At 37.4% G+C, this 25,955-nt stretch overlaps 2 protein-coding genes across 4 annotated transcripts; both read right to left on the bottom strand.

Moving 5' to 3' along the window:
* Window positions 1–9,855: 9,855 nt before the first annotated feature.
* LOC127436561 (hemagglutinin/amebocyte aggregation factor-like) lies at window positions 9,856–11,081 on the bottom strand. Its single transcript, XM_051690831.1, has 5 exons — window positions 10,921–11,081; window positions 10,724–10,802; window positions 10,337–10,525; window positions 10,094–10,246; window positions 9,856–9,956 (listed from the first exon to the last, which is right to left on the bottom strand). The coding sequence occupies exons 1-5, from the start codon at window positions 10,973–10,975 to the stop codon at window positions 9,911–9,913; spliced, it is 522 nt and encodes a 173-aa protein (XP_051546791.1). The 5' UTR covers window positions 10,976–11,081; the 3' UTR covers window positions 9,856–9,910.
* A 153-nt stretch (window positions 11,082–11,234) lies between these two features.
* On the bottom strand, window positions 11,235–25,912 carry LOC127436558 (mitogen-activated protein kinase 12-like). Of its 3 annotated transcripts, XR_007896427.1 has the most exons (16): window positions 25,521–25,912; window positions 24,654–24,783; window positions 24,397–24,455; window positions 24,096–24,207; window positions 23,150–23,179; window positions 22,821–22,868; window positions 22,515–22,629; window positions 21,192–21,263; window positions 20,946–21,025; window positions 20,763–20,841; window positions 20,495–20,668; window positions 20,023–20,191; window positions 16,715–16,775; window positions 16,260–16,380; window positions 16,044–16,179; window positions 11,235–13,165 (listed from the first exon to the last, which is right to left on the bottom strand). XR_007896427.1 is itself a non-coding variant. In XM_051690827.1 (12 exons), the coding sequence occupies exons 1-12, from the start codon at window positions 25,637–25,639 to the stop codon at window positions 20,115–20,117; spliced, it is 1,095 nt and encodes a 364-aa protein (XP_051546787.1). In that variant the 5' UTR covers window positions 25,640–25,912; the 3' UTR covers window positions 19,731–20,114. The 3 variants fall into 3 exon arrangements, 2 of the variants coding, with proteins under 2 accessions (XP_051546787.1, XP_051546788.1); XM_051690827.1 differs by lacking the exons at window positions 11,235–13,165; window positions 16,044–16,179; window positions 16,260–16,380; window positions 16,715–16,775 and having other exon boundaries at window positions 19,731–20,191; XM_051690828.1 differs by lacking the exons at window positions 11,235–13,165; window positions 16,044–16,179; window positions 16,260–16,380; window positions 16,715–16,775 and having other exon boundaries at window positions 19,732–20,191; window positions 24,654–24,778.
* Window positions 25,913–25,955: the final 43 nt, after the last annotated feature.

Genomic DNA, 25,955 nt, shown 5'->3' with positions numbered 1-25,955 from the left:
GGCCACACTAATCTGTTTTCATCTGAAAACGCATTCATTTCGTTACGTTTACGCCTCTCATCCACATTAGAATGGCGCTTTCCTCCACCAAAATTGAAGCACTTCAAAGCGCTCTCCATTGACTTGTTCTTTGGAAAATTATGACGTTAGTAAACTGAAAATGAAAACAGATTAGTTTGGATGTGGCCTAAAGAAACAAGTGTGTGCATCTAACTTGCTTTGAGTGAAAGTCTCAGTTTTGTTGAGAAGATTACTGAATGGCATGTAAAGTCAGATCACAAGTGAATTTGAATCAGTAAGATGTTTAAATAAGAGACCCGCAATCAGGATCTTTTGAATATTTAATCAGATGCCCCACTGTTGCAAAAGCTTATGTCGGATATCAGAATCACCGGCTACCAGACACCCAGCTTGCTTTACAGGCTGCCAAGCTGAGATGGCTCTCTTTTTGAAACCTTTAAATTATGACCCACGCTAAAGATGGTCTTCCTCGCTAAGCCAGTGCATGCTTTCAAATATCAGAAGTTGAAATCCTGCTGCTAAAGTTGCTTTTGTTTACATTTACCTTAATTTGACTCATTTAGTAGACACTTTTATCCAAATCGACTTAGAAATATGGAATACTTCAACACAAGTAAGTGTTATAGTGTTGGAAGTGTTTGAACTTTCTCAGCAACCTTTTATTGCTCTGGAGTCATGTCTTACAACCCCCCCCCCCCCCCCCAAAAAAAAAAAAAAACACAAACACACACACACACACATACACACACACACACACATTAATCCTAACCATAAAGAGCCTGTAAAACAGAGTAGCCTGCCAGGAACAACTGACGACTGGCACTTTTCTCCCATCGCGTCGCCTCAACCTGTTTCGTTTCTTTATTTATTAGAATATTTGGTGACAGTACACTTTTCAGAACTATTTGAGTGTGCTCTAGTAGATAAAATCACAAAAATGACAGAAATCTCCTGTTCTGCATGTCCATATACTGTTGGATATTGTTAATAGACAAATTAAAAGAATGATTGAGTGTGACAAAATGTTTTAACGAACATTTACTTTAAAAATCCACAATGCTAAAAGTGCCCAAAGATGAAGAAACACCCTTTTATGAAAGGTTTCATTTCAATAATGTGAATCTACACTTTTAAAGCTGCAACCAATCAGAGCATAACACTCCTCAACAAAACAGAGCAACATCCAATCAGAGCATTCCAATATTGAACAGAGTAAAGCGGTAAACAATCAGAATTGGGAATTAATCAAATAAGCAACTCAGCATGCAAGAGACCCTGCCAGAGACAAGAACTGATGTCATACAAAATGCAGATCTTTATATGTGCGTCATGGATGCCTATTTTCAGCTGGTGTGTGTATATACAAATGTACTGTACAGTGAAAAGCACATGTCACATACCCCCCCCCCCCCCCCACACACACTTGCTTATGCTGGCTGCAAAGTTTGTGAGGTGCCACCCAGACAATCAGGTTATTTAAACAGCTTGACCTACAAATAGAGGGGCGCTTTCTCTCACACACATACACCCACTGATTTTCAGAGCTGGGAGCGTGACGGAGGGGTGAGAAGAGGTACTGGGATCAGAAGGGCTCTGCAGCTGTGGGTGTACGTGAGTCCTGGCAGGGACACACTCCGGCTCTCTCTTTACCCTTCTCTATCACTCTCTCTCCCTCCCTCCCTCCCTGGCATTTATTCCTTTATTCTTCTTTTATTTTTCTGTTTCTCCTCTCTTTTGATTTCGAACACACCCCCAATATCCCATGAGACCTTGAAAATGAGAGATGTTTCAGTTTTAGCTCAATATCTGAGACATTTGAGAAGTGGAGGCATGGGAACCAGTTTCCAAACACACACACAGCCCAAACTGAAAGAGAAAAATCTAATATAGTGCAAAAAATTACTCTGCAAACAACATTACAGTAAAATACAGGAAATAAAACGTTGCTAAAAACCAAAAACCACTTCAGATGACTGACATCTAAAAGAGGTTTGGGTAACAATTTACAATAGAATTGTGTTTAACATTAGTTACATGAACATACAATGCATAACACAAACAGCATTTATTAATCTTTGTTAATGTTAATTTAAATAAATTACAATGGTAAACATTAGTTAATGCACTGAACTTAAAATGAACAACAGAAGGCTATATCTATAAATTAACATTTACCAAGAAAAAAAAATTTGTTCAGTGTTAGTTCATGATACTTAATGCATTAACTCATATAGCCTTATTGTAAAGTGTTTCCAAAATAATTGTTTATTGTAAGTTCATAATATCTAATGCATTAAGCAATGTTAACATATTGAACCTCATTGTAAAGTGTGTTACCCAGGATTTGTGATATAAGAAAAGTAATGTAAAAACAGATATTCACCTCTTTCTGCTAATGTTTCTGTTCATAATGTCCAGTCGCACTGACATACATTTAGCCTTAGTGAACGTGTGTGTGTGTGTGTGTGTGTGTGTGCATGTGGATATCAGCTCTCTTTCAGCCGGATACACACTGGCCATGAACCGGCCTCATCTATCCCACATTCAACCTGCTAGAGATACACCACCATGACCAACTGCAGCATTCTGCAAACTGCTTCCTCAACTGCACACAATAAAACACTTTCTTTCTGGATTTGTTAGTTGGTTTCCTCACCCCATGTGACTTACAAGCTAAAAAATTAAGTTCCAGCCAAGGTCAGTTTAAAAGACTGGAAGCAACAGAGGAAAAACAGAGAAAGAGAGAGAGAGAGAGAGAGAGAAAGAGGGGGTGAATGAGAACATAAAGCAAGGAAGAGGGCAATGGGGGCATTCAGAGTGCAACAATGCAGTTGAAAGGATGAAATGACTGCAGAGGAGGGAGTCTTTTAGGAGTTTGGTCACCAGTTTGTAACGTGTGCATCATGCCTAAAAACAATGCAAACTAAGTCTGTACTGCCAACTTGTGGACATGGGAGGAAACATTTCTAATCATCTCCTTGAAAACACAGAACATATGGAAGCTCTGAACCGCAAGGTGGAAAAAAAACAATAACTGTGAAAAAAAAAATTAAAAATAGTGTCTCAGTTCCTTCCTGAGCCTAAGTCTTAAATTTGTATTCTCTCTTAATTTTTTTTTTCTCTCTTCAAAACATTTTTTTTTCTCTTCAAAAAATGTTGGTCTCTTCACTCACCTGTCAGCTCTCACTTATCACTTGAGAAATAACGCCACAGCGATGTGAGGCCGAATCTGGGTAAGTAAACAAACATTGTTTTAATGTGACGTTAATACATTGTTTGAACTTTAGAAAATTATGGAAGTTTGAGAAAAGGAGCTTGTGCATCTAAGGGGCCGTTCACACAGGACACGTTCTTGTAAATATGCACTAGGCTAGACGGTCCTCTTTGACCGTTGCACCGCATTGTGCGGCCTTTTCCCTAACGTTTGGCGGAGGACTGCTGCGTTTTTAGATGCCCTGTCAAGTTAAAAAGAACACTAAAGACACGTCTCGAGACACCTGCGTTCTGATCTATTCGTGACGTTCCATTTTTTTTAAATTTTTTATTAATTATTATTATTTTTATTTTTATTTTTTTGTGCAGGTACGCTTTCGGTGTGAACGCCCTATAAAAATGTGGCGCTCATGACATGAGACACTGAAAAGACCTTTGTTGTTTTTACATAACCCACTTAAAAATGAGCCAACAGAAGTTAATTTTACACTCCACAAATCCACCGTAATTTTTATTTGTTTGTATTATGAAAATAAACAAATGGGCTTCTAAAAGAAAGGAGCTTGTGTATCTAGGGGGCTGTTTACACAGGACTTTAATTCAAGAACAGCTAGACGTAGCACAACATAAAAGAACAGCTGGTGTTTCGGAACGTTTTTAAAAAGTAGAACTTCTTTTTGCTTGACACCTTTGGGGTCATCACACAGAACAGGTTTTGGTTCCGTCTAAGCTGTTTTTCAATTGTATCCTATATGGTCGTCTTTGACCGTTGCACTGCGTTTTGCTGTTTTTTTCCCCAGCGACTCATGGAGGACCATGTTTATAGACGCCGTGTCAAGTGCAAAAGAACACAAAAGCATCTTGAGACACTTGCATTCTGATCTGTTCGTAGCATTGCGTATATTTATTTTTTTTAGCTCAGGTATGCATTTGGTGTGAACAGCCCCTTACAAATGTGGTGCTAATGGCGTGAGACGTGGAAAACAGCTAGATGTGATGCAACAACCAAAGCTGTCTGTCTGACATGTTTACATTTCCCAACAATTACAAATTAGTGCAGCCGAACGCAACAATGCTTCAAGTAATTTTTATTTGTATAGCGCATTTCACAACACACATCGTTTCAAAGCAGCTTTACAGAAAATCATGCATTAACAGAAAATGAAACTGTAATATCTATAAAGTCTTAGAGTTATCATTGTGTAGTTTGATTAAATATGATTGTATATTGTGTATAAAAATACATAGCATTAGCCAGCATTTTATTTGATCTAATGTCAGATGCCCAAGCCCCCAAAATGCATTTAACAATAGTGACTGGACTCTCTATTTCCACGTTCCTTACAATAGAATCACATATTACTAATTATAATTAATTTTCTTTATTTATCACACATTTGCAGTGAAATTCTTCTTTTTCACATATCCCAGCTAGGCTGGGGTCAGAGTGCAGGGTTGGCCATGATACGGCGCCCCTGGAGCAGATAGGGTTAAGGGCCTTGCTCAAGGGCCCAACAGTAGCATCTTGGCAGTGCTGGGGCTTGAACCCCCGACCTTCTGATCAGTAACCCAGAGCCTTAACCGCTGAGCTACCACTGCCCACTACTAAGGCTCTTTCAACATAATTCTCAGTGGGTGCATCACTGAGTGGGGAGGATCAATTGGAATCCCTAACAGGAACAGGAAGTGGTGTCGCTTTGCTGAGCTTCCTGTGTGAATGGCCCCTCTTGTTAATCATAATGCAGTGATATGTAAACTATTTCACTCCCATGATATATTTTATTACATGGGATACATTTTAGAAGTATCGAGAGGCATTTGGTGAAATAACAGGTAATGAGTTTCTTGATTAAGAATTGAAATCTTCTTCCTTTTTTCAGATTCCAAAGCAACTTATGCTCTCCAAATCAGTTCCATTGACAAGTCTTTCATTATTGCTGAAGACACCTGATCCAGGGGAGGAACTTTTCTCCAATGGTTTTATCAAGGATTAAAGATGTTTGCAAGGTTAGTTTATTTTCTGCCAACTGTGATCTGTCTCTCTTCAGGTAAGTTCTTTTCCCAAACACATGAACAAGAGTCTGGCTGTTGTTAAAGGGCTAATCACCAACAACTTGCATGCCATGCACTCTATGAGATATGAGCAAATAATATAAGATAAAATACCAAATTTGTATGAATTACATTTGTTAAGAATTCACAGATCAAAATTTAGTAGGACATCCATGGATATTTCTCCACACTATTCCAGTTGTCACCTTGTCATTAGCTGGGTTTCCATCGAAATGTTTAGCATTTTTTTTTAACCAAATTTCAAACAATTTGACTTAACACGAATTGTTGCGTGTTTCCATCCAATACATAATGCACATTATTATGAGGGAGCAGCTGAATGAACTCCCTGTTTCAGGGAGAGTTTTATTTGTAAGATTGGAGCAAGTATCTAATTTTAAGTGTGTGATATAATGGGGCTGAAATGGCTGCGATACCTACATGCTGCCAGTCTCTGCATACCTGGTAGCATCCACTCTCAAAACTGTTCTGGCGGATTGTGAGGACCCACTTTACTAACCTGTGGGATAAACACTTCTGAATGACAAGGGATATGTTCAAAGAATTGTGTCTATTTTGGGTCTATGTTTTAATTGTACATGGAGAACTCACATTTCAGTTTTCAGAACTAATGAAAGTCTCCTTTGAGCAGAAGATCACTTCTGATTGGCTCTGTCTCGAGATCTGTATTTGATTATGGTTGCATTGTATTGAGTTACTGGAATGGCTAAATTGAAGAGTTTGGACAGTTGCCAGTTGAGGTTCATTAGAGTACACAGTGAGGCTATCTGGCCCCTCCAAGCAATACACTAGAAAACTATCAACTCTGAAACCATTAAGGTTCAACAGGAGCCTGACTGGAGTAAGTTCACAAAACCATAAATGTCTAAGGCCTGTGGAAGTGGATCTGAGCTTCTGGTTGTTAATGTGTTAGAAGGAATATCAGAGTGCACCAGGCTTTGAATTGGCAATATGACAAGAGGCAGTATAGTCTGTCCAATTTTGATATCGGCTTACAGTAGTTTTGGTGTTTGTTTTTTTTTGCTCGTTTTTTTTGTTTTTTTTTTTTTTTTAATGCATTTTTACTGATGGCCCCAGCAATCCAGTATTAGGTTGCGCTGTTTACACTTTTATTAGCTGGTTGCATTATTGATTTTCCTATGGATGTTTATTCTTTGCTGGTTTACTTTTTGTTTTAGAGGAATTTGTTGTCAAGTGGATTTGCTATTTTGCTTTTTTACAAGCATTGTGAAAATTGTGTGATGGTAGAACATGTTGCTTATTATATGATGCCACCTCAAACCACTTTGTAGTACGTAGGTGTAATAATACCATCATAGATGGAAGATATGTTATATTGAAACTCTGTGGCCTGTTTGAATGTAAAATCATTCTTATATAGATTGTCCCATTTACAAGAATGGATACATGGATGGTTTACACATAAATTTGTTATTCTTGTGTTTCTTGAATAAGCCCCCGTATCAGCATAACAAACTATTGTCTATTAATCCCATCTATATGGGATCAAAATCCCATCAAAAGTATTGCGGTCATGGATCCAAAAATAATAAGCGTGAATCAAAAAAATAAGAGCAAAAATAAATAAAAAGCGCAGATCAAAATAATAAGCACAGATCAAAATAATTAGCGCAGACCAAAAATAAAGAAAAGAAAGAAATTAAAGTCATCAGAATTGCAAACAAAATCATGTTTTTCTTGGTTATATTACTGTTTTTTGTGCTCTGACAATTTTGCTCATATTTATTTATTTTATTTTTTTGAATGCTTACGCTGTATTTTTCTTTGCTTTTGTTTCCAAGTTCTGTGCTTGGTTTTCCAAAACTTGTGAGTAGATGAATGTAGAAATACTTACATATAATTGGGAAAAAAAAAAAAAAATATATATATATATATATATATATACACTATATTGCCAAAAGTATTCGCTCACCCATCCAAATAATTGAATTCAGGTGTTCCAATCACTTCCATGGCCACAGGTGTATAAAATGAAGCACCTAGGCATGCAGACTGCTTCTACAAACATTTGTGAAAGAATGGGCCGCTCTCAGGAGCTCAGTGAATTCCAGCGTGGTACTGTGATAGGATGCCACCTGTGCAACAAGTCCAGTCGTGAAATTTCCTCGCTACTAAATATTCCACAGTCAACTGTCAGTGGTATTATAACAAAGTGGAAGCGATTGGGAATGACAGCAACTCAGCCACGAAGTGGTAGTCCACGTAAAATGACAGAGCGGGGTCAGCGGATGCTGAGGTGCATAGTGCGCAGAGGTCGCCAACTTTCTGCAGAGTCAATCGCTACAGACCTCCAAAGTTCATGTGGCCTTCAGATTAGCTCAAGAACAGTGCGTAGAGAGCTTCATGGAATGGGTTTCCATGGCTGAGCAGCTGCATCCAAGCCATACATCACCAAGTGCAATGCAAAGTGTCGGATGCAGTGGTGTAAAGCACGCTGCCACTGGACTCTAGAGCAGTGGAGACGCGTTCTCTGGAGTGACAAATCACGCTTCTCCATCTGGCAATCTGATGGACGAGTCTGGGTTTGGCGGTTGCCAGGAGAACGGTACTTGTCTGACTGCATTGTGCAAGCTGTGAAGTTTGGTGGAGAAGGGATTATGGTGTGGGGTTGTTTTTCAGGAGCTGGGCTTGGCCCCTTAGTTCCAGTGAAAGGAACTCTGAATGCTTCAGCATACCAAGAGATTTTGGACAATTCCATGCTCCCAACTTTGTGGGAACAGTTTGGGGATGGACCCTTTCTGTTCCAACATGACTGCACACCAGTGCACAAAGCAAGGTCCATAAAGACATGGATGAGCGAGTTTGGTGTGGAAGAACTTGACTGGCCTGCACAGAGTCCTGACCTCAACCCGATAGAGCACCTTTGGGATGAATTAGAGCGAAGACTGCGAGCCAGGTCTTCTCGTCCAACATCAGTGTCTGAACTCACAAATGCGCTTCTGGAAGAATGGTCAAAAATTCCCATAAACACACTCCTAAACCTTGTGGAAAGCCTTCCCAGAAGAGTTGAAGCTGTTATAGCTGCAAAGTGTGGGCCGACGGCATATTAAACCCTATGGATTAAGAATGGGATGTCAATTAAGTTCATATGCGTCTAAAGGCAAGTGAGCGAATACTTTTGGCAATATAGTGTATATATATATATCAAAAATCTAAAAGGTGTGCATTATTGCTGACACCTACATGCACTCTTTGGAGTTGGTTATATGCCTGTAAGTCATTTGCTTCAAATGTTACTGAAGTTGGATACACTATGTTATGGAAAAGTTTGTAAATGTTTTGGATATGTATGCTCCAATGTTGCCTGTATCTTAAGAAACGGCCCCTAAATTTGTGACTATTTGTGTATAAAGAACGTCCAATATCAAGCCAACTTTATTGCATTATTTATTGACGTGGGAATGCTTGGTCACTTGTTTCTGATTTTGCTGCAGTATCGTGGAAAAAGAAAACTACATGTAGCCATGCCTGTGGTGCCAGCATGGAAAAGCGGATCAAGTTCGGTTTTGAACTCGCGACTACATTGGTACAGCTAGTAAAAATATGCATCAAACATCCACACCAACCCAGCCTTGTTTTTTTTTTTTAGATATGCAGCCAATGACCTACAAACACGGAAGTCTTAAGTAATTCCTAAACTAAAGTATCTGCTAAATAAATTCAGCTGACTCGATACATGTGTTAACGGACTATGATCATGGCCTACTTGGACAACACATTGTTTCCTAGAGCTGGCAGAAAATACTCAAAACAGACACAAGCAGAGTATCTATCAACCACAAATAATATAATATTAAGCAGCAGCTGTCAGAGTTGCATTGGAGTGACGGCACCTCCACTCTTCGAATGAATGGCTAGAGGAGGAGCTGTGGATCAAGAACTAGTGGAGCAATAGGGACGCAAAACTCCCCGATTTACATGAAACTCACTCACAAGTTTTGGAAAACCAAGCGCAGAACTTGGAAACAAAAGCAAAGAAAAATACAGTGCAAGCATACAAAAAAATAAAAATATGAGCAAAAAAAAAAAAAAAAAACAGTAATATAACCATGGAAAACATGATTTTGTTTGCAATTTTGATGACTTGCTTTGATTTTTCTGTTGTTTTTTCAGCATATTTTAAATGGGTTTATATGTATTTGATTAATGCTTGTTATTTTTTGATCTGCGCGAACTATTTTGATCTGCGCTTTTTATTTATTTTTGCGCTTATTTTCTTATCTGAGCTTATTTTTTGATTCACGCTTATTATTTTGATTCACGCTTATTATTTTTGGATCTGTGACCACAATACTTTTGACGGGATTTTGATCCCATACATCTATTCAGTTTCTCTTTCATGGTATGTACCAGTAATATTCTTTAGAGAGGTTAATTAGGTTAGCTAGCTGTCAATAAACCAATTTCACACGGTCTATTCAATGACCATATTACTCAAAGTTCAAAACTATTTGTAAAATTCAATCAAATGAATTCCGCTCATTAAAACATGCATTAAAGCATTTAATAGAGAGATTAACCACGGTGTTTGCTTTCATCTGAAGTTTATTTCAGAGGTTTATTGAACTGTTTAGTGTTGTTTTTAGCATGATTTTTTAACACAGTACATGTACTTCCAGCGGCGATCTCTGAAAGAATTAAAATCAGATTAGTGAGCATACAGTCTGACATGCCTGTCTGGAAATAACATGGCGTATTAATTATTATAAATAATATTATGAGTAACGATATTCACATTTTTAAAACTGCAAAAAGCTATACTCACTCATGCTTATTTTCATGGTAGCTTTCAGCACCCACCAGAACATGCTGGTAAGGTACAATCCAATGGAAAGCCTCATCAAAATAGTTCACGTACGTAGACCACTGACAGTTGGAGTTACAGTGACCGTTACCTCTGCAGCAGTAAAACTGCCATCTGTGTGAAAACATGACATTGACATCAGCTTGTGTGAACTAAAGGAAACTCAAGTTGAAACTTCAAAATTGGACAAAAATCTGAGTTCACCGCCTGTCCTCATGTTTGTTTTCATGGTAGCTGCTCATTCCTGCAATTACGTGGTGTGGTGGACACTCAAAGGTGAATGCCTGGTCAAAGTTATTGGCGTAAGGAGACAAGAAACAGTCTGAACCCTGGCTAAAGGTGGATGCACAGCCAAATTCCCACAGCCGGTCCTCATGATGGTTGTCGTGTTGGCTTTGATTGAATTAGACAAGTAAAGAACATCAAAAAATGAAAACATTTTAAAATCTTTGCTAGCAATGTTATTCATATTTAAATGTATTGAATTTGGCCTTTGCAAACTTTTTCCAAACATAGAATTCTTGAATTGGGGAAAGTTTTAAGCTCAAGGAAAATTGTAGTTATAATAAACTTCAAATAAGCTGTACTTGCCTTTTAATTGAAGATATCGACTGGCCTGGAGGGCAGTTAAAATTCAGTGGCTGATCATAGCTGTTGTGCCAGCGTAACTCTGCGGAGTTTGATTCAGAGAATGACAAACCATTATAATAGCTATAGCAGATATGTTTAATAATAATAATAATAATAATAATAATACAAAAAATAAGATGTTTATTTAAGTCACACACCTTGTCCACTGGCCAAGAGTCCAGTCAGCAGCAGAAATAGAGCAACTCTCCTCATAGTGTCTTTTGTTGGGCTCAAGAGCGGTCAAAAGGCAATTTGAGACACAACCGTTTGACTTTTAAAGACTACAGATCCGAGGGTCCCCATATGTAAGTGTCAACTTGTTGCCATGTGTGGGAAATAATCATGTTTGAACAGGTGGGCTCAGGGCAAGGTGGTTATTTTTTGAGTTTTGAATATAGGTTGAAAAATAAATAATTTCCAATTTCCAATTATTTTTTAGTTTAGTTTGTCATTTTGCAAACTGTTTCAGTTTTAGATTAGTTTTAGTTTTTCAATGAATTGTAGTTTTTGTTTATTTTAGTCTATCCATATATTTAATTAAAAAAATAAAAAATAAAAAAATATTAGTTTTTGATTTAATAAATAATTTCTTTTTTAGGGTTTTAGGATTTAGTGTATCATGTGAAAGTGTATGTTTCTATACATACATATATATATATCGTTTTTAACTAACCACATTTTAGCTTTTTTTATTTTTATTTTTCTGTGAAATGCAGAAATTCCATGTAGTCTGTTCTATCTACGTATATTGTGCCATAATTCATGTATAATAATAATAATAATAATAATAATACGATTTGTTAGTGCTTCAAATTTCATGTCAGCTACTTTACACATTTTAAAACAATTTTAAACATTTAAAAGACAATTCCCATATCTAACATTTAAGTGCTTGTACAGTTGAAGTCAGAAGTTTACATACACTTAGGTTGAAGTCATTAAAACTAAATTAACCACTCCACAGATTTCATATTGGCAAACTATAGTTTTGAAATCTACTTTGTGCATGACACAAGACATTTTTCCAACAATTGTTTACAGACAGATTGTTTTACTTTTAATTGACAATATCACAATTCTAGTGGGTCAGAAGTTTACATACACTAAGTTAACTGTGCCTTTAAACAGCTTGGAAAATTCCAGAAAATTATGTCAAGCCTTTAGGCAATTAGCCAAATAGCTTCTGATAGGCTAATTGGTTAACTGGAGTCAACTGGAGGTGTACCTGTGGATGTATTTTAAGGCCTACCTTCAAACCCAGTGCCTCTTTGCTTGACATCATGGGAAAATGTTAAAAAAATCTGCCAAGACCTCAGAAAAACAATTGTGGACCTCCACAAGTCTGGCTCATTCTTGGGAGCAATTTCCAAATGCCTGAAAGTACCATGTTCATCTGTGCAAACAATAGTACGCAATTATAAACACCATGGGACCACACAGCCATCTTACCACTCAGGAAGGTGACGCATTCTGTCTCCTAGAGATGAATGTAGTTTGGTGTGAAAGCATCATGTTGTGGGGGTGCTTTGCTGCAGGAGGGACTGGTGCACTTCACAAAATAGATGGCATCATGATGAAGGAAAATTGTGGATTTATTTAAACAACATCAAGACATCAGCCAGGAAGTTAAAGCTTGGTCGCAAATGGGTCTTCCAAATAAACAATGACCCCAAGCATACCTCCAAAGTTGTGGCAAAATGGCTCAAGGACAACAAAGTCAAGGTACTGGAGTGGCAATCACAAAGCCCTGACCTCAGTCCGATAGAGAATTTGTGGGCAGAACTGAAAGTGTGTGTGAGCAAGGAGTCCTACAAACCTGACTCAGTTCCACCAGTTCTGTCTGGAGGAATGGGCCAAAATTCCAGCAACTTATTGAGAAAATTGTGGAAGGCTACCCAAAACGTTTGACCCAAGTTAAACAATTTAAAAGCAATGCTACCAAATTCTAACAAAGTGTATGTAAACTTCTGACCCACTGGGAATGTGATGAAAGAAATAAAGCTGAAATAAATCATTCTCTCTACTATTATTCTGACATTTCACATTCTTAAAATAAAGTAGTGATCCTAACTGACATAAGACAGGGAATGTTTTCTACGATAAAATGTCAGGAATTGTGAAAACCGAGTTAAAAGTATTTGGCTAAGGTGTATGTAAACTTCTGTCTTCAACTGTACCATGTAAAAAGTGGTGTGTTTGTTCAACATGATTACATGCGAAAGTCAGCATGTTGTTTTTGAGAGTTTTGGTACCCTTGGATCATATACATTATGCTGGCTCACTGACAAGCTCCATCTCCCATCAGACATTTTTACATCAATTCAAGCATGTTTACCTTCTCTTGTGGTGCAACCTGAAGCACATTGCATCAACAGTGTGGAAGACCATAGATTGCATCTCGCACTGAAATCAGAAAGTAATTGCATTCGCATAATCAGTGATGAGCGTGATTCGGAGGTTGCATTTTTTTTTTTATCCCCTAACATTACATTTTTCACTCCACTGATGGTTAGGTTTAGGGTTTGGAATAGGGGTTACAGTTAATAAAATATGCCTTCCTCTTCACTGTATTACATCTGTACAACTGAAAGCCACTCGCTTTTGGCACCCCTTCATGGACATTTAATTTGGAAAACAAACACTTACTGATTTGGCATCTGGGGGCAGTGTTTTGAATTTTTGTAAGAACAAACTGATTTTAAGCTAAAGAAAAGTCACCATACTGCTCACAAACTCACTGTGAGATCAGTCTGGTCTGTCTTAGCTGTCTGAATGTGACCTGCAATGTCTGATTTACCCCGTCGGAAAATGAACATTTTCATTTTAGTTAGTTTTAAAACAATGCTGGAAAGTTTGTTTATTTTTGTGTAGAAATTTTATTTTATTTAGATTCCGTTTTAGTTTGTTGACTAGAATAACCTTGGTGGGCTGATTCTAGCCAAAGTATTTTTAGCAAGTCAGTTTACTCGGCGGCCACCTTTTGAATGCTCCCGGGCAGTTATACAAGTAAACAAGCGGCATGCCAGTGCAGCTTCTATCTACTTGAATGGGGAAAGACCAAAATCTTCAAAACCGGTGGTCAAGATTACTTTCAAAGAAAATATTTCAAATCATCAGTAAAATCTGATGACACTTTTTTCATAAATTGTGCTTCTTTACCTCAGAACAGAAACAGAAAAATTCACAGCTTGTATAGCTAATGTGCATTCTCGAGTTGACTGACAGATGTCTGTATCTAAAAGGTGATTGGCTCTTTTACTTGTAAAGTGGGACTTCCTTTGTACATCCGTTGACCTTTGGGCATTCCAGTTTCTCCCATTAATTTTAGTAGAAGCGACCAGTCTCTGTTCTAGCCCTGAATTTACAGTGGATTTCTCAGGAATATTTGTGCAATTTAATTGCAGTTATTGTCTTATAATTTAGCAATTTTTTTTATAAAGAAATAAAGCCTGATATGATACATTCACCCAAATATTACAGGAATGCCCAAGAGTAGTTCACCCCAAACTAAATTTTTTAATTAAAAAAATCATTTTTTACTCGCCCTCTTGTCATTTCAAAGCTGTATGAATTTCTCTCTTCAGTGGAAATCAAAAGAATGAAGAGTATCAAAGAATATCCTGAACTCTCTTGTCCTTATAATGAAAGGGAACTGGGGCTGTCATGTTCCAAAAATCACCCTTTTTCTGTCAGCTGTGTGACCCTGCATTACAAGGAATGTATAGATTTTCTCTGCAGAACACTTACAATGATCGTTTAATAAAAAATAAAAAATAAAAAATAAAAAAAGCTTAAGAACACATACCCAAATATTTCATACAGTCAACATGATCCCCTCGCATCAGTTACGGTATACAGTTTGTTTAGAAAGGTGGGGCTCATTCAATCCACAGTTTTTGACGCTATGATTAAAATTTTCTGGTCTCGAGACGCCAATACTGCCAAAACAAGCGATCCAGGGGAGAACAACCATTTAATTGTTACTTGGATTACAAATGAATTTCAGGCTCAACTTGTTGGATGTCATAACTCAGAATAATTCATATCAACGTAACTAACATCGTTCAGGAAAAAGGTGGATAGCAACTTCTGAATTTAAAGGGGATGCTTTGGAAACTCACATTATTTTTTGGATATGTTTTTGTAAATGTACAGTATATATAGTCATGAGGCCATTGCAGTAAGCATCTGGACATTTTTTTTATGAGTTTAATAAAACAAAGTGATAAAGAACACATCAGAAATGTAGCACAAAGCTATACCTATCATACCTAACCCAAATCCTACCTCGGTCTATAAACATAATTTTGCTAATGTTACTGTTCATGTCATTATTCAGAGTCTGTAAGGACACATAACTTAAGTTTTGCCTTCATAAAACATACGTACATTACAGCTGTGATTTGGTGGCAGACAAGACCCAGAGGTGAGTGGACTTCATGCAAATGCTTTGTAAAGTAAAGAAAACTCAAATAACTTTTAAATTTAAAAATGTAATTATATTTAAATTGTACTGTCTATATTCCTTTTGTAAAAATAAATAAATTGCCCAACAAGTGACTCATTGCTACCAACTTTATCAAATTCTTAGTTCAATAATGACATTTGTCTTATTATATGCTTTTATCTGGAGTTTATTTCAGATTTTGAATTTGAGTGGTCATTTGTGAGGATCTCAGCATTGCACTTTGGAACAGTACATGTACTTCCAGCACCGGTCTCTGAAAACATTAAAATCATGCATCATATTAGTGACTATTGGAATATGCGGTTTAGCATGCCGTTATGATTCCTGCCTCATTTGTGTTACCCTTTTCACTGTCTAAAAACCTTTCATCAATTTTCAAATTTCCCAAATATTAATGAGAAGAAAGAAAACATTTAATTTCATTAAAACATTACAAATCTGCTGCTTGTAGTTTGAAAATATCAATCCTTATTACTCAGCTCTCTGGAATGCTTTCTGATTTTTCAGTCAAGATTTGAGTGGTCAAATAATCTTGTATGATGACCGCTGAACTGTACAATAGCTGTGAGAGTTTCATGTCTTTTGCATCAGCCCACTTTCTCTTTCATGTCCATTTTTTGTGGAGTATCTGTAGAATAATTAGGATTATGTAAAGTCAGCAGGTCATTATCATAAAATAAACCCCTTCAGGGTGATAAGACTGGTCTACAAACCCTGATCACCCTGTTAAAGATTATTTTGCGATATATAATCCCTTACTTGTATAACATCAGATGATATTCATGTTGAAATATTTTGGGAAGTAGTACTTACTCATGTTGATTTTCATGGTAGCTTTCAGCACCCACCAGACTATAGTTAGGTAGAGTCCAGTAGAAATACTCAAACCAGTTCACATAGGGAGTCCACTGACAGTCAGTATTACAGTGACCGTTACCAATTCTACCACCTGCGTAAAAGCATGGTATTGACCTCAGCTCTGGTGACCTCAAATGAATCTTTAAAATCAGTCAAATAATCAGAGCTCACCGGCTGTCCTCAGGTTTGTTATGGTAGCTGGCCATTCCTGCCATTGCGTGATGTGGTGGACACTCAAAGGTGAACGGCTGATCAAAGTCATTCACGTGAGGAGACCAAAAACAGTCTGAACCTGCATTGAAGATGCTTACATTCAAATTACCACAGCCTGTTTTCATGAGGATTATGATGTTGGCTTTGGATTCATTAGGCCAGGAAATAAGAGGCACAAATTAACCCCGTTTTCTTTAAATAAAACTTTCAGATGGATTTGTTTGCATTGACCACATTCTCATAAGTTTATATGATCAAAGAATTAAGAATTACTTTCTTCCAGGGTTGGGAAAAGGTCAGAATGTAGAAATTTGCTTCCTTTCCATTCATGAGTTGAAATTTGCGTGGAAAATCAATTGAAACAGCATTCTAAATTCAATTCTGTTTGGCACATAACCCTGCTTTCTACTCACCTTTTTATGGAGGATATTGACGGTCCTTGAGGCTGATCATAGGAGTTTTCCCAGTGTAACTCTGTATGGGTTAAGTCAGACATTTTTAACAAAACATTATACATTTATAGAATGTTTTCAGGTGAAAAATGTATGAAGCTAAAAATATCATCAATAAAATGCTGCAGTGATGTGTGCTAATCATGTTTAAACAGGTGGGGCTGATTTTACCTTCTGTATTTCAAGGTGATTTCTCACAAACTTACCAACAGTCATGGGGAAAAAGTACACCCTCGAATTCTATGGTTTTACGTATCAGGACATAATAAAAATCATCTGGTCCTTAGCAGATCTTAAAATTAAATACAACTTCAAATGAACAACACCACATGACACATTACACCGAGTCATGATTTATTTAACAAAAATAAAGCCAAAATGGAGAAGCCATGTGTGAAAAACTAAGTATACCTAATGATTCAATATCTTGTAGAAACACTTTTAGCAGCGATAACTTCAAGTAATCGTTTTCTGTATGACTTTATCAGTCTCTCACATCGTTGTGGAGGAATTTTGGCCCACTCTTCTTTACAAAGTTGCTTCAGTTCATTGAGGTTTGCGGGCATTTGTTTATGCACAGCTCTCTTAAGGTCCCACCACAGCATTTCAATCGGGTTGAGGTCTGGACTTTGACTGGGCCATTGCAACACCTTGATTCTTTTCTTTTTCAGCTATTCTGTTGTAGATTTGCTGGTGTGCTTGGGATCATTATCCTGTTGCATGACCCAATTTCGGCCAAGCTTTAGAATGTCGGTCAGATGGCCTCACATTTGACTCTAGAATACTTTGGTATACAGAGGAGTTCATGGTCGACTCAATGACAGCAAGGTGCCCAGGTCCTGTGGCTGCAAAACAAGCCCAAATCATCACCCCTCCACCAACGTGCTTGACAGTTGGTACGAGGTGTTTGTGCTGATATGCCGTGTTTGGTTTTCGCCAAAAGTGGCGCTGTGCATTATGGCCAAACATCTCCACTTTGGTCTCGTCTGTCCAAAGGACATTGTTCCAGAAGTCTTGTGGTTTGTTCAGATGCAACTTGCAAACCTATGCTGTGCTGCCATGTTCTATTTAGAGAGAAGAGGCTTTCTCCTGGCAACCCTTCCAAACAATCCATACTTGTTCAGTCTTTTTCTAATTGTACTGTCAAACTTTAACATGCTAACTGAGGCCTGTAGAGTCTGAGATGTAACTCTTGGGTTTTTTTGCAATTTCTCTGAGCACTGCATGGTCTGAACTTGGGGTGAATTTGCTGGGACGTCCACTCCTGGGAAGATTGGCAACTGTCTTGAATGTTTTCCACTTGTGAATAATCTTTCTTACTGTAGAATGATGGACTTTAAATTGTTTGGAAATGGCCTTATAACCCTTCCCAGATTGATGGGCAGCAACAATTGCTTCTCTAAGGTCATTGCTGATGTCTTTCCTCCTTGGCATTGTGTTTACACACACCTGAATGCTCCAGACCAGGAAACTGCTAAAACTTTGGCTTTTATAGAGGTGGTCAATTGATCAAGGGCATTTGATTAGCAGCACCTGGCTACTACTTAGCCTCTTAATTCCTATGGAAGCAGTAAGGGTGTACTTAGTTTTTCACACATGGATTCTTCATTTTGGCTTTATTTTGCTTAAATAAATCATGACACGGTGTAATATGTAATGTGTTGTTGTTCATCTGAGGTTGCATTTACCTAATTTAATACATAATTTTAAGTCCTGCTAAGGACCAGATGATTTTTATTATGTCCTGACATGTAAAACCATAGAATTCAAGGAAGGTGTACTTTCTTTTTCCCATGACTGTATATGCTAATATATAAATATTTACATAATAAATTCAGATCCTTAACATCATATCTTTGGTCTCAGTATAGTGCAGTGATCACAATCTTCCCTTATTCCACCTGCCAGACAGTTTATGACCAGGGCCTGCTTTATATCTTAAGTTTTTCTTTATAATTTTATCAAGGTCAGGATTTACTATGATTGCTCATTATTTAGTATTCTACTAGATACTTCTAACACCAGTATTTTTGTACATTTTAATATTATGAAAGAGTACGGGTGCCATGCAATGCTGCCCTTATACCACTTGAATCACTTATTGGGCACATGGAAGAGGGGCCTCACACATAAAAATTTTGTCTTGTCCCCATAACTTTTACAGATGACCCTGCCCTTTCTATTTCAGAGGTTAAAAAAAAAAATACATCTTGCAAGGACCAAAGATGGAAGCTTAATTTTGAAAGCTAAGCTTATGTTGGATGTTATGTTGAAGTTATGCAAGTTAGAAATACATCTTAAGGGCTGTTACTCTATGAGAAGGGAAATATAAACATTAATTCACATTATTATGCTATGATAAGTCACCTTAACTTTCAAATGGGTCTCATAAACACCCATTATTTCGAAAATGAACAGTTTGGACATAACGTCAACATGACTGGGTTTTATCAGAAAGATTATACAATTTTTGTTTGTATACGCAGGTCATTTAAAATCAGTTTAAAAATTAACCAAGGCCTATTGTTAGTGCCAAACATCTATCATATCTTGATGCCCAGTGTAAATCAAAAGGGATTATATGCCAGTATATACAGTAAATGCAGCTGAAAAAGGAGTAGTTTGCAACTAGCAAAAATTGTCTTTGAATTAGAAAGTCAAAAGCCAAATAGTAAAATTATTAAAATCAGTTTTCATCATTTTTTTAAAAAAAGTATTAAATATTTTACATTTAAACGAATAAATATGATTATGCACAATTATTTCCATCTGAATTTATATTGAACTTTTAACTCTGTCTAAACTTCATAGGTGGCTTTGACATGCTTTGAAATGTATTTGGACTATATTTTTCAGAGGTCAGAGAAGTAAATAGCCATGTGCTCAAATGGCTGGAAGAGGTCAAACAACCCAAAGATAAATAATTAAAATCATAATAAACCATGAGAAACTCATCAAAATGGTTTTATTATTAAAAAGTGTTAAATGTTCTAACCATGACTCTGTACAATCTATTACATTAATATTTCAAGTTAAGAACTGTTCAGTGAATTAAATAAAAATTAGGCATACATTTAAAGCATTTTAAGACTAGCATACAAATAAAACCTGTTGATGTATGTATTGGACAAACAATTTTTTGTTGCAGGAAAAACAGATTTGACATATTAAATCACTTTTAAAAAAAAAAAAAAGAGTTTTACATTCCCTTGTTACAACGTGGAATCATGTAGCTTAGCAACAATAAAGCAAAAAATCTTGGAGCTTACATTCCTTTTTCTGCTCTCTCTCTCATACACACATATGGCTCTTGGTTTTACAGTGAGTCTCGTTTCTTGTGGGTTTATGCATCTGTGTCCATTCACAGAGATGTTTCTTTGGAGTCTTTGATCTCAGTGATGGGTGGCTGGAACATCAAGATCTCTGTAAACGTGTGACCTGTTAAATGAAAGACAGAGATCGCAATGAACCAAAAGCCAGGAATAGGAAATAAGAGCTGTTTTTTCACCCATCTCCCATATCTCTAACTCTTTTCCCTCTCTATTTTTCTTTCAATTTCTCTTAAACTGTCTTTCCTGCACCTTCTAATGTGCACATGCAATTTTATGTGGCCTAAGGAAGGATTCAGCTTTGTAAACCATTAAGTGCCCCATTGCGCAAGACAACTGTGTCTCATCATAGCAAACTCTTGTTAGCTAGCAACATTAACCACCCAACCCTTCTCCCCCATCCCTCTCATACGTTTCCACTGCTCCAGAGGCAGTTCTGTGTTGTCCATGGAGTGGTCGTATGGTAGGGCCTCCGTCTCCTCCTCTGGTTCTCTGAACTCAGTAAACAGAGGGAGCTCAAGGGCTTCTGCAGCACTCACACGTTTCTCTGGATCCAGAACCAGCATTCGCTCGAGAGCACTTACAGCTGACAAGACACATAAGACACGAATAACTATGATCATCAGACCACTTTCACTCAAGTCCCACCACCCAACATGACAAAAGAAATAATAGCTTACCCTCTGAGCTGGCTTTAAAGAAAATAGTGTTTAAGTCCTTCTTTGGTACTTTAGGTAGACCTCTGAGGTAGTTTTTGGCCTATATGGATGGATGAAAAAAAACACATGGATGAATTGTGCATTTATGTGTCTGCATATATTTGTATGTTATCCATTTCACTCTCTTATCTGTAATACACTCACATCTTGGCTTTGTAGCTTCACGATGAAATCTGGCGCTGGTGTTCCTGTGATTTTCATGATTTCTCTTAGCTGGTCCAGGTCTGAAAATCTTGATCAAGGATTTAGTGAAATAGAATGGAGACAGTACCATACAGTACAGGACATATGCAGTGATAGCTAGTATTATTAATGTAAAAACTATTTTTAATATATATAAAAACATTTATTAAACTGATTATTAGCACCACTTTTATGAGAAAAAGATACGGTCATTTCCTTTAAAAAGTGGTCTTCCAAGCAACATCTCCGCCATGATGCAGCCCACCGACCAGATATCAACTAAAAAAAAAAAAAAAGAGAGAATAGAGCGATGAATTAGGGAAAAAGTCTAAAGATCTGTCAACAAAACTACTTATAATCTTGACCAGAGTTTTTTCCAAATTGGGGTCCGGGGACCCCCAAGGGCAGCTAAGGGGGTTCTAGGGGGTCCACGGATGAAAAAAAAAAAAGTGTAAAAATGTAGCAAAAAAAAAAAAAAAAAAACTGACATTAACAAATTTGACAATATTATTGTTTCATTCTGCTTTCTAATGACTAGTTGGAAATCATGAGCTTATTATTTTGTTCTATTGACGGCCATAGTTTTTATAGGTTTTTAGATTAGATAGGTTTGTGATTAAAAACATATGAAGAAACTTTTGCTTGCTCTCTCTCTTTTTTTTTTTAGGGCCATATTCTCAGTAAAGCTGCTTTGGAACAATATTTCTCATGAAAGCGCCATACAAATACATTTGAATTTCATTTTTCTCTTTTTATATTTCATTTTTTCTTAATAATAAAAACAAGGTGATGAGGAAAAAAAAAAAGATTGTAAATACAGAATATTATTTGAGATAATATTTTACAGATAATATTTTAATAATATATTTTGGCTTTAATGCAATGACAAAATAAAAGCCAATCATTTAATTTCAATAACATGTTGTCTATATAATATATATCACACTATTTTTCTCACACAGTAAAACTGGGTTTTTATACATGAAAATCTAAAGCTGCTTTTATATTATAGGAAGGGGATCCCTCGTAAGGCTATTATCATATTTGGGGGTATTGACCTTATTCAAGCGAGCACCATCTTTGATTTTTAATGGGAATGACAAGGAGGCTGTGAGAGATAGACTTACCATCTCTTCAATGGGCTGTACGGCAGTTTAAAGTGTTTTTGGATCATTCCACGGACAAAACATTGAAAACATATCTGTCCAAGAACTCCAGACAACATGAGCTGTGGAAAATCAGGTGTGATCTAGGAGCTTTATACCATTCGCACCATTGAAGAGATGGTAGGTCTATCCCTTGCAGCCTCGTTGTCATTCCCATTAAAAATCAAAGATGGTGCTCGCTTGAATAAGGTCGAATACTTGGCATCAAAAAAGTTTGAAAACTGCTGATAGACTACTGATGTCATTGTGATGTCGTACAGCGGCATCTGGTGGTGAGGCAGTGGAGTAGCTACGTTTGTTGGCACAAATGCTCGAGTATCAGTGCGTGCACATACCTGTCTGTCTGCACAAATGTATTTCTCACCTGTTTGTGAGTAATGCATCCAGTTGAGGATAACTTCTGGCGCTCTGTACCAGCGAGTCACCACATAACCTGTCATTTCTGAATCCGTCTGACGTGCAAGTCCAAAGTCCAAGATCTGTATACAAACATGCAATTACTAAAATCTACAACATGACTAGACAAGACAGCACATTGTATTATTTATAATAATAATACATCAGAATTATACATTATAACTAAATAGGCTTTAATGTATATAAATGATGTAAGTGAAATTCCAGCTTCCTCTTCATTTGCATTATTATATTGACACAGTATGTTTAATACCTTCAGCTCACAGTCCTGGTTCACTGCCAGATTTCCTGGTTTGAGATCCTGAGAAATGACAATCAGAGTAGACAATTACAATAATCACAATGCTAAAACTCATGAACACAAATCTTATAAACTTGCATATATACATAAAGAGGTGGTAAATTGTGAGAAAAATGATCCTGTTTAATAGCTACACCACTCTGTTTTCAAAAGAAACAAGTATAAATTCCTCCATAAATGTTTTCAGACGTGTTGAGAGAGTGTAGAAAGAGAAGGAGTGGACAGAGGATGAATGAAGTGGTCACCCAGCCCCCTCTGTGCATCTTATTAAACCCACTTACCCTGTGAATGATCCCAGCTGAATGAATATACTATGGATGAGACAGAGAGAAAAAGACAGATTTATAGATACCACAAAGTTGTAGACAATGACAGAGAGTTTCAGAGGTTTAAATGGATATACATCAATCAGCCACAACATTAAAACCACCTGCCTAATATTGTGTAGGTTCCCATCTGGCCGCCAAAACAGCGCCAACCCGCATCTCAGAATAGCATTCTGAGATGATATTCTTCTCACCACAATTGTACAGGGAGGTTATCTGAGTTACCGTAGATCTAACCAGTCTGGCCATTCTCTGTTGACCTCTCTCATCAACAATGCATTTCTGTCCACAGAACTGCCACTCACTGGATGTTTTTTTGTTTTTGGCACCATTCAGAGTAAATTCTAGAGACTGTTGTGTGTGAAAATCCCAAGAGATCAGCAGTTACAGAAATACTCAATCCAGCCCATCTGGCACCAACAATCATCCATGCGATTATCTAATCAGCCAATCATGTGGCAGCAGTGCAGTGCATAAAATCATGCAGATACGGGTCAGGAGCTTCAGTTAATGTTCACATCAACCATTAGAATGGGGAAAAAATGTGATCTCAGTGATTTGGAGCATGGCATGATTGTTGGTGCCAGATGGGCTGGTTTGAGTATGAATGGTGAATGGTGCCAAAAAAAAAAAAAAAAAAGAAAAAGAAAGAAATCCAGTGAGTGGCAGTTCTGTGGACGGAAATGCCTTGTTGATGAGAGAGGTCAACAGAGAATGGCAAGACCAGTTCGAACTGACAAAGTCTACGGTAACTCAGATAACCACTCTGTACAGTTGTGGTGAGAAGAATAGCATTCTGAGATGCGGGTTGGCGCTGTTTTGGTGGCATGAGGGGGACCCTACACAATATTAGGCAGGTGGTTTTAATATTGTGGCTGATCGGTGTCTATCTGTGTCTAACCTTCAGTCCCCTCAATATCTGATAGACCAGAAACTGCACCCTGTCTTCTGAAAGTCTCTCCATCTTCATCAGCTTTCCCAGATCAGTGCCCATAAACGGCATCACCAGGTAACTGGGATAGAAAGACATTAAAAGACTTTAACTGGCATTGGACTGCTGGTCTGTGTACTGTTGCACCTTAAACAGTAGCCTACCATTTTTCTCTGATAGTGTTAATATATCTGGCACCTTGATCTCTAGTTATCATTATCAGCCATTGAAAAGACCCACTGGTTGAGAACTAAAAGAAGAATCGACTTACAAGTCCTGAAATCTGTCCAACAAGATTTCCGAGGTAAAGACATCCAGCAGCCCAATAACCTGTTATGGCCAATAGTAAGTTTGAACATTAAAATTAGATGTTAGGGAACAGTATATAGTAAACTTATACATCTTAATCTTTGGCAGAAGTGGAAGGGAAAAAAAGAGAAAAACTATAACCCTTCAAGATCAAAAATGAATGAACATTACACATCATTATAATAATGTAAATGGCAAATGTAGATACTGTTAACATACATTCTCATGTTTCATATGCTTGAGCAGTCGTAGCTCTCTGTAAGCCCGTTTGGCGAACAATGTGGACTGGAACGGCCGATGGAGCTTTTTGATGGCCACACGCACTCCTGTCTTGTGGTCAATGGCTGAACTTTGGATATATTAGGAGGAGTAAGATGCTATTTCATTGTGAAAATCAACACCTTGCTAAGAACAAATATTAGGTGGTCATTTTGATGATTTCAATTTTTTCATAAAAGACATGTTCATGTTTATTTTGTGACCACAAATATGTCCAGGACAGATTTTTAAAGAAATTGGAGCAGATTATTGGTCATCTATTCAACACCTAAACACAGTTGCACATTCAGTTGGATTTTGAGAATGATGCGTAATGCGTAACAAGTAAAACAGTTTCATTACGCAAAAGTTAGAAACTTAGTGGACATCTGAAGAATCTGTTAAAGCGTTAAGCTTGTTGCACCGACTGAAGACCAATAGAATGCCTTTAATTCGGCTACTTCTGCTTGTTAAACACAGACAATAGCATCAGCAGGGAGGCTTTGCTAGTGACTCCATGTCTTGCAAAGTGAGAAGAGTTTACAGAGGTTTCGCAGTTGAGGGAATGGATAAGTCTTGAGGTCTTCAGTTTGAAATAAAACGGAGAAAGCAGTCCAAAAGATTGAACTATTAAAAATAGACGAATTTTTCAGCGTTCTTTGCAGAAAGGCTCATTCTGTTTAGCAATTTCCTTTAGAAATATTGTTCTTTCAATTCAAAGAGCCGGTGTTACGTTTTCTCTAATGTCCATCAGCTTGTTACGTTATTTACCATCTTGAGCTTAAAAGTAAAGGAATGTGTACGTTTGAGGAACTAGAGTTTTCTCACCAAACCGTTCCGTACGCTCCGGTTCCTATTTGGATGAGATTGCCATATCTCGCCGGCACGTCCCAAACGGTCCTGTTAATATCCTGGCGATAAAATCCCGACCTGGTCCGAAGTGACATCCTGAGAGTTCGTTGGAAAGTGTGTCTTTAAAATACGAAAATATTGCTTTCACTTGCTCATGATTTATCCGGTATTTTGATTAAACGCACACCGAAGGAGCGCAAAGAAAGCGCAACTTAGAGAGCGGCAGGCGGAATTGTGGGCGGTTCCGCAATTACGCACTGGAGACACACTGGTCCACACAATACGTTACATGCTTTTAATAAAACACATGATTAAGTGACTTTTTTGTCAATACCAGAATATGTTCAGCTGTGCCTATAGCGTCTAAAAATCTAATTTGGCTCTAATTATAACATGCTATCTACATTTCTA

Source organism: Myxocyprinus asiaticus, chromosome 47 (genome assembly GCF_019703515.2).
Source record: "Myxocyprinus asiaticus isolate MX2 ecotype Aquarium Trade chromosome 47, UBuf_Myxa_2, whole genome shotgun sequence".
NCBI classification, from domain to species: Eukaryota; Metazoa; Chordata; class Actinopteri; order Cypriniformes; family Catostomidae; genus Myxocyprinus; species Myxocyprinus asiaticus.
This window is presented reverse-complemented; position numbering and strand designations above follow the sequence as displayed.

Bases quoted from the DNA above. Each gene is read 5' to 3' on its own strand.
- LOC127436558 (XM_051690827.1), bottom strand. From the start codon at position 25,639: ATGTCACTTCGGACCAGGTCGGGATTTTATCGCCAGGATATTAACAGG. The intron at 24,784-25,520 runs GTGAGAAAACTC...ATATATCCAAAG, and splicing joins GGAGCGTACGGAACGGTTTG to TTCAGCCATTGACCACAAGA. The intron at 23,180-24,095 runs GTTAGACACAGA...TCTCATCCATAG, and splicing joins AGATATTGAGGGGACTGAAG to TATATTCATTCAGCTGGGAT.
- LOC127436561 (XM_051690831.1), bottom strand. From the start codon at position 10,975: ATGAGGAGAGTTGCTCTATTTCTGCTGCTGACTGGACTCTTGGCCAGT. The intron at 10,803-10,920 runs GTGTGTGACTTA...CAAACTCCGCAG, and splicing joins ACTCTTGGCCAGTGGACAAG to AGTTACGCTGGCACAACAGC. The intron at 10,247-10,336 runs GTGAACTCAGAT...GTTTTCACACAG, and splicing joins AACAAACATGAGGACAGGCG to ATGGCAGTTTTACTGCTGCA.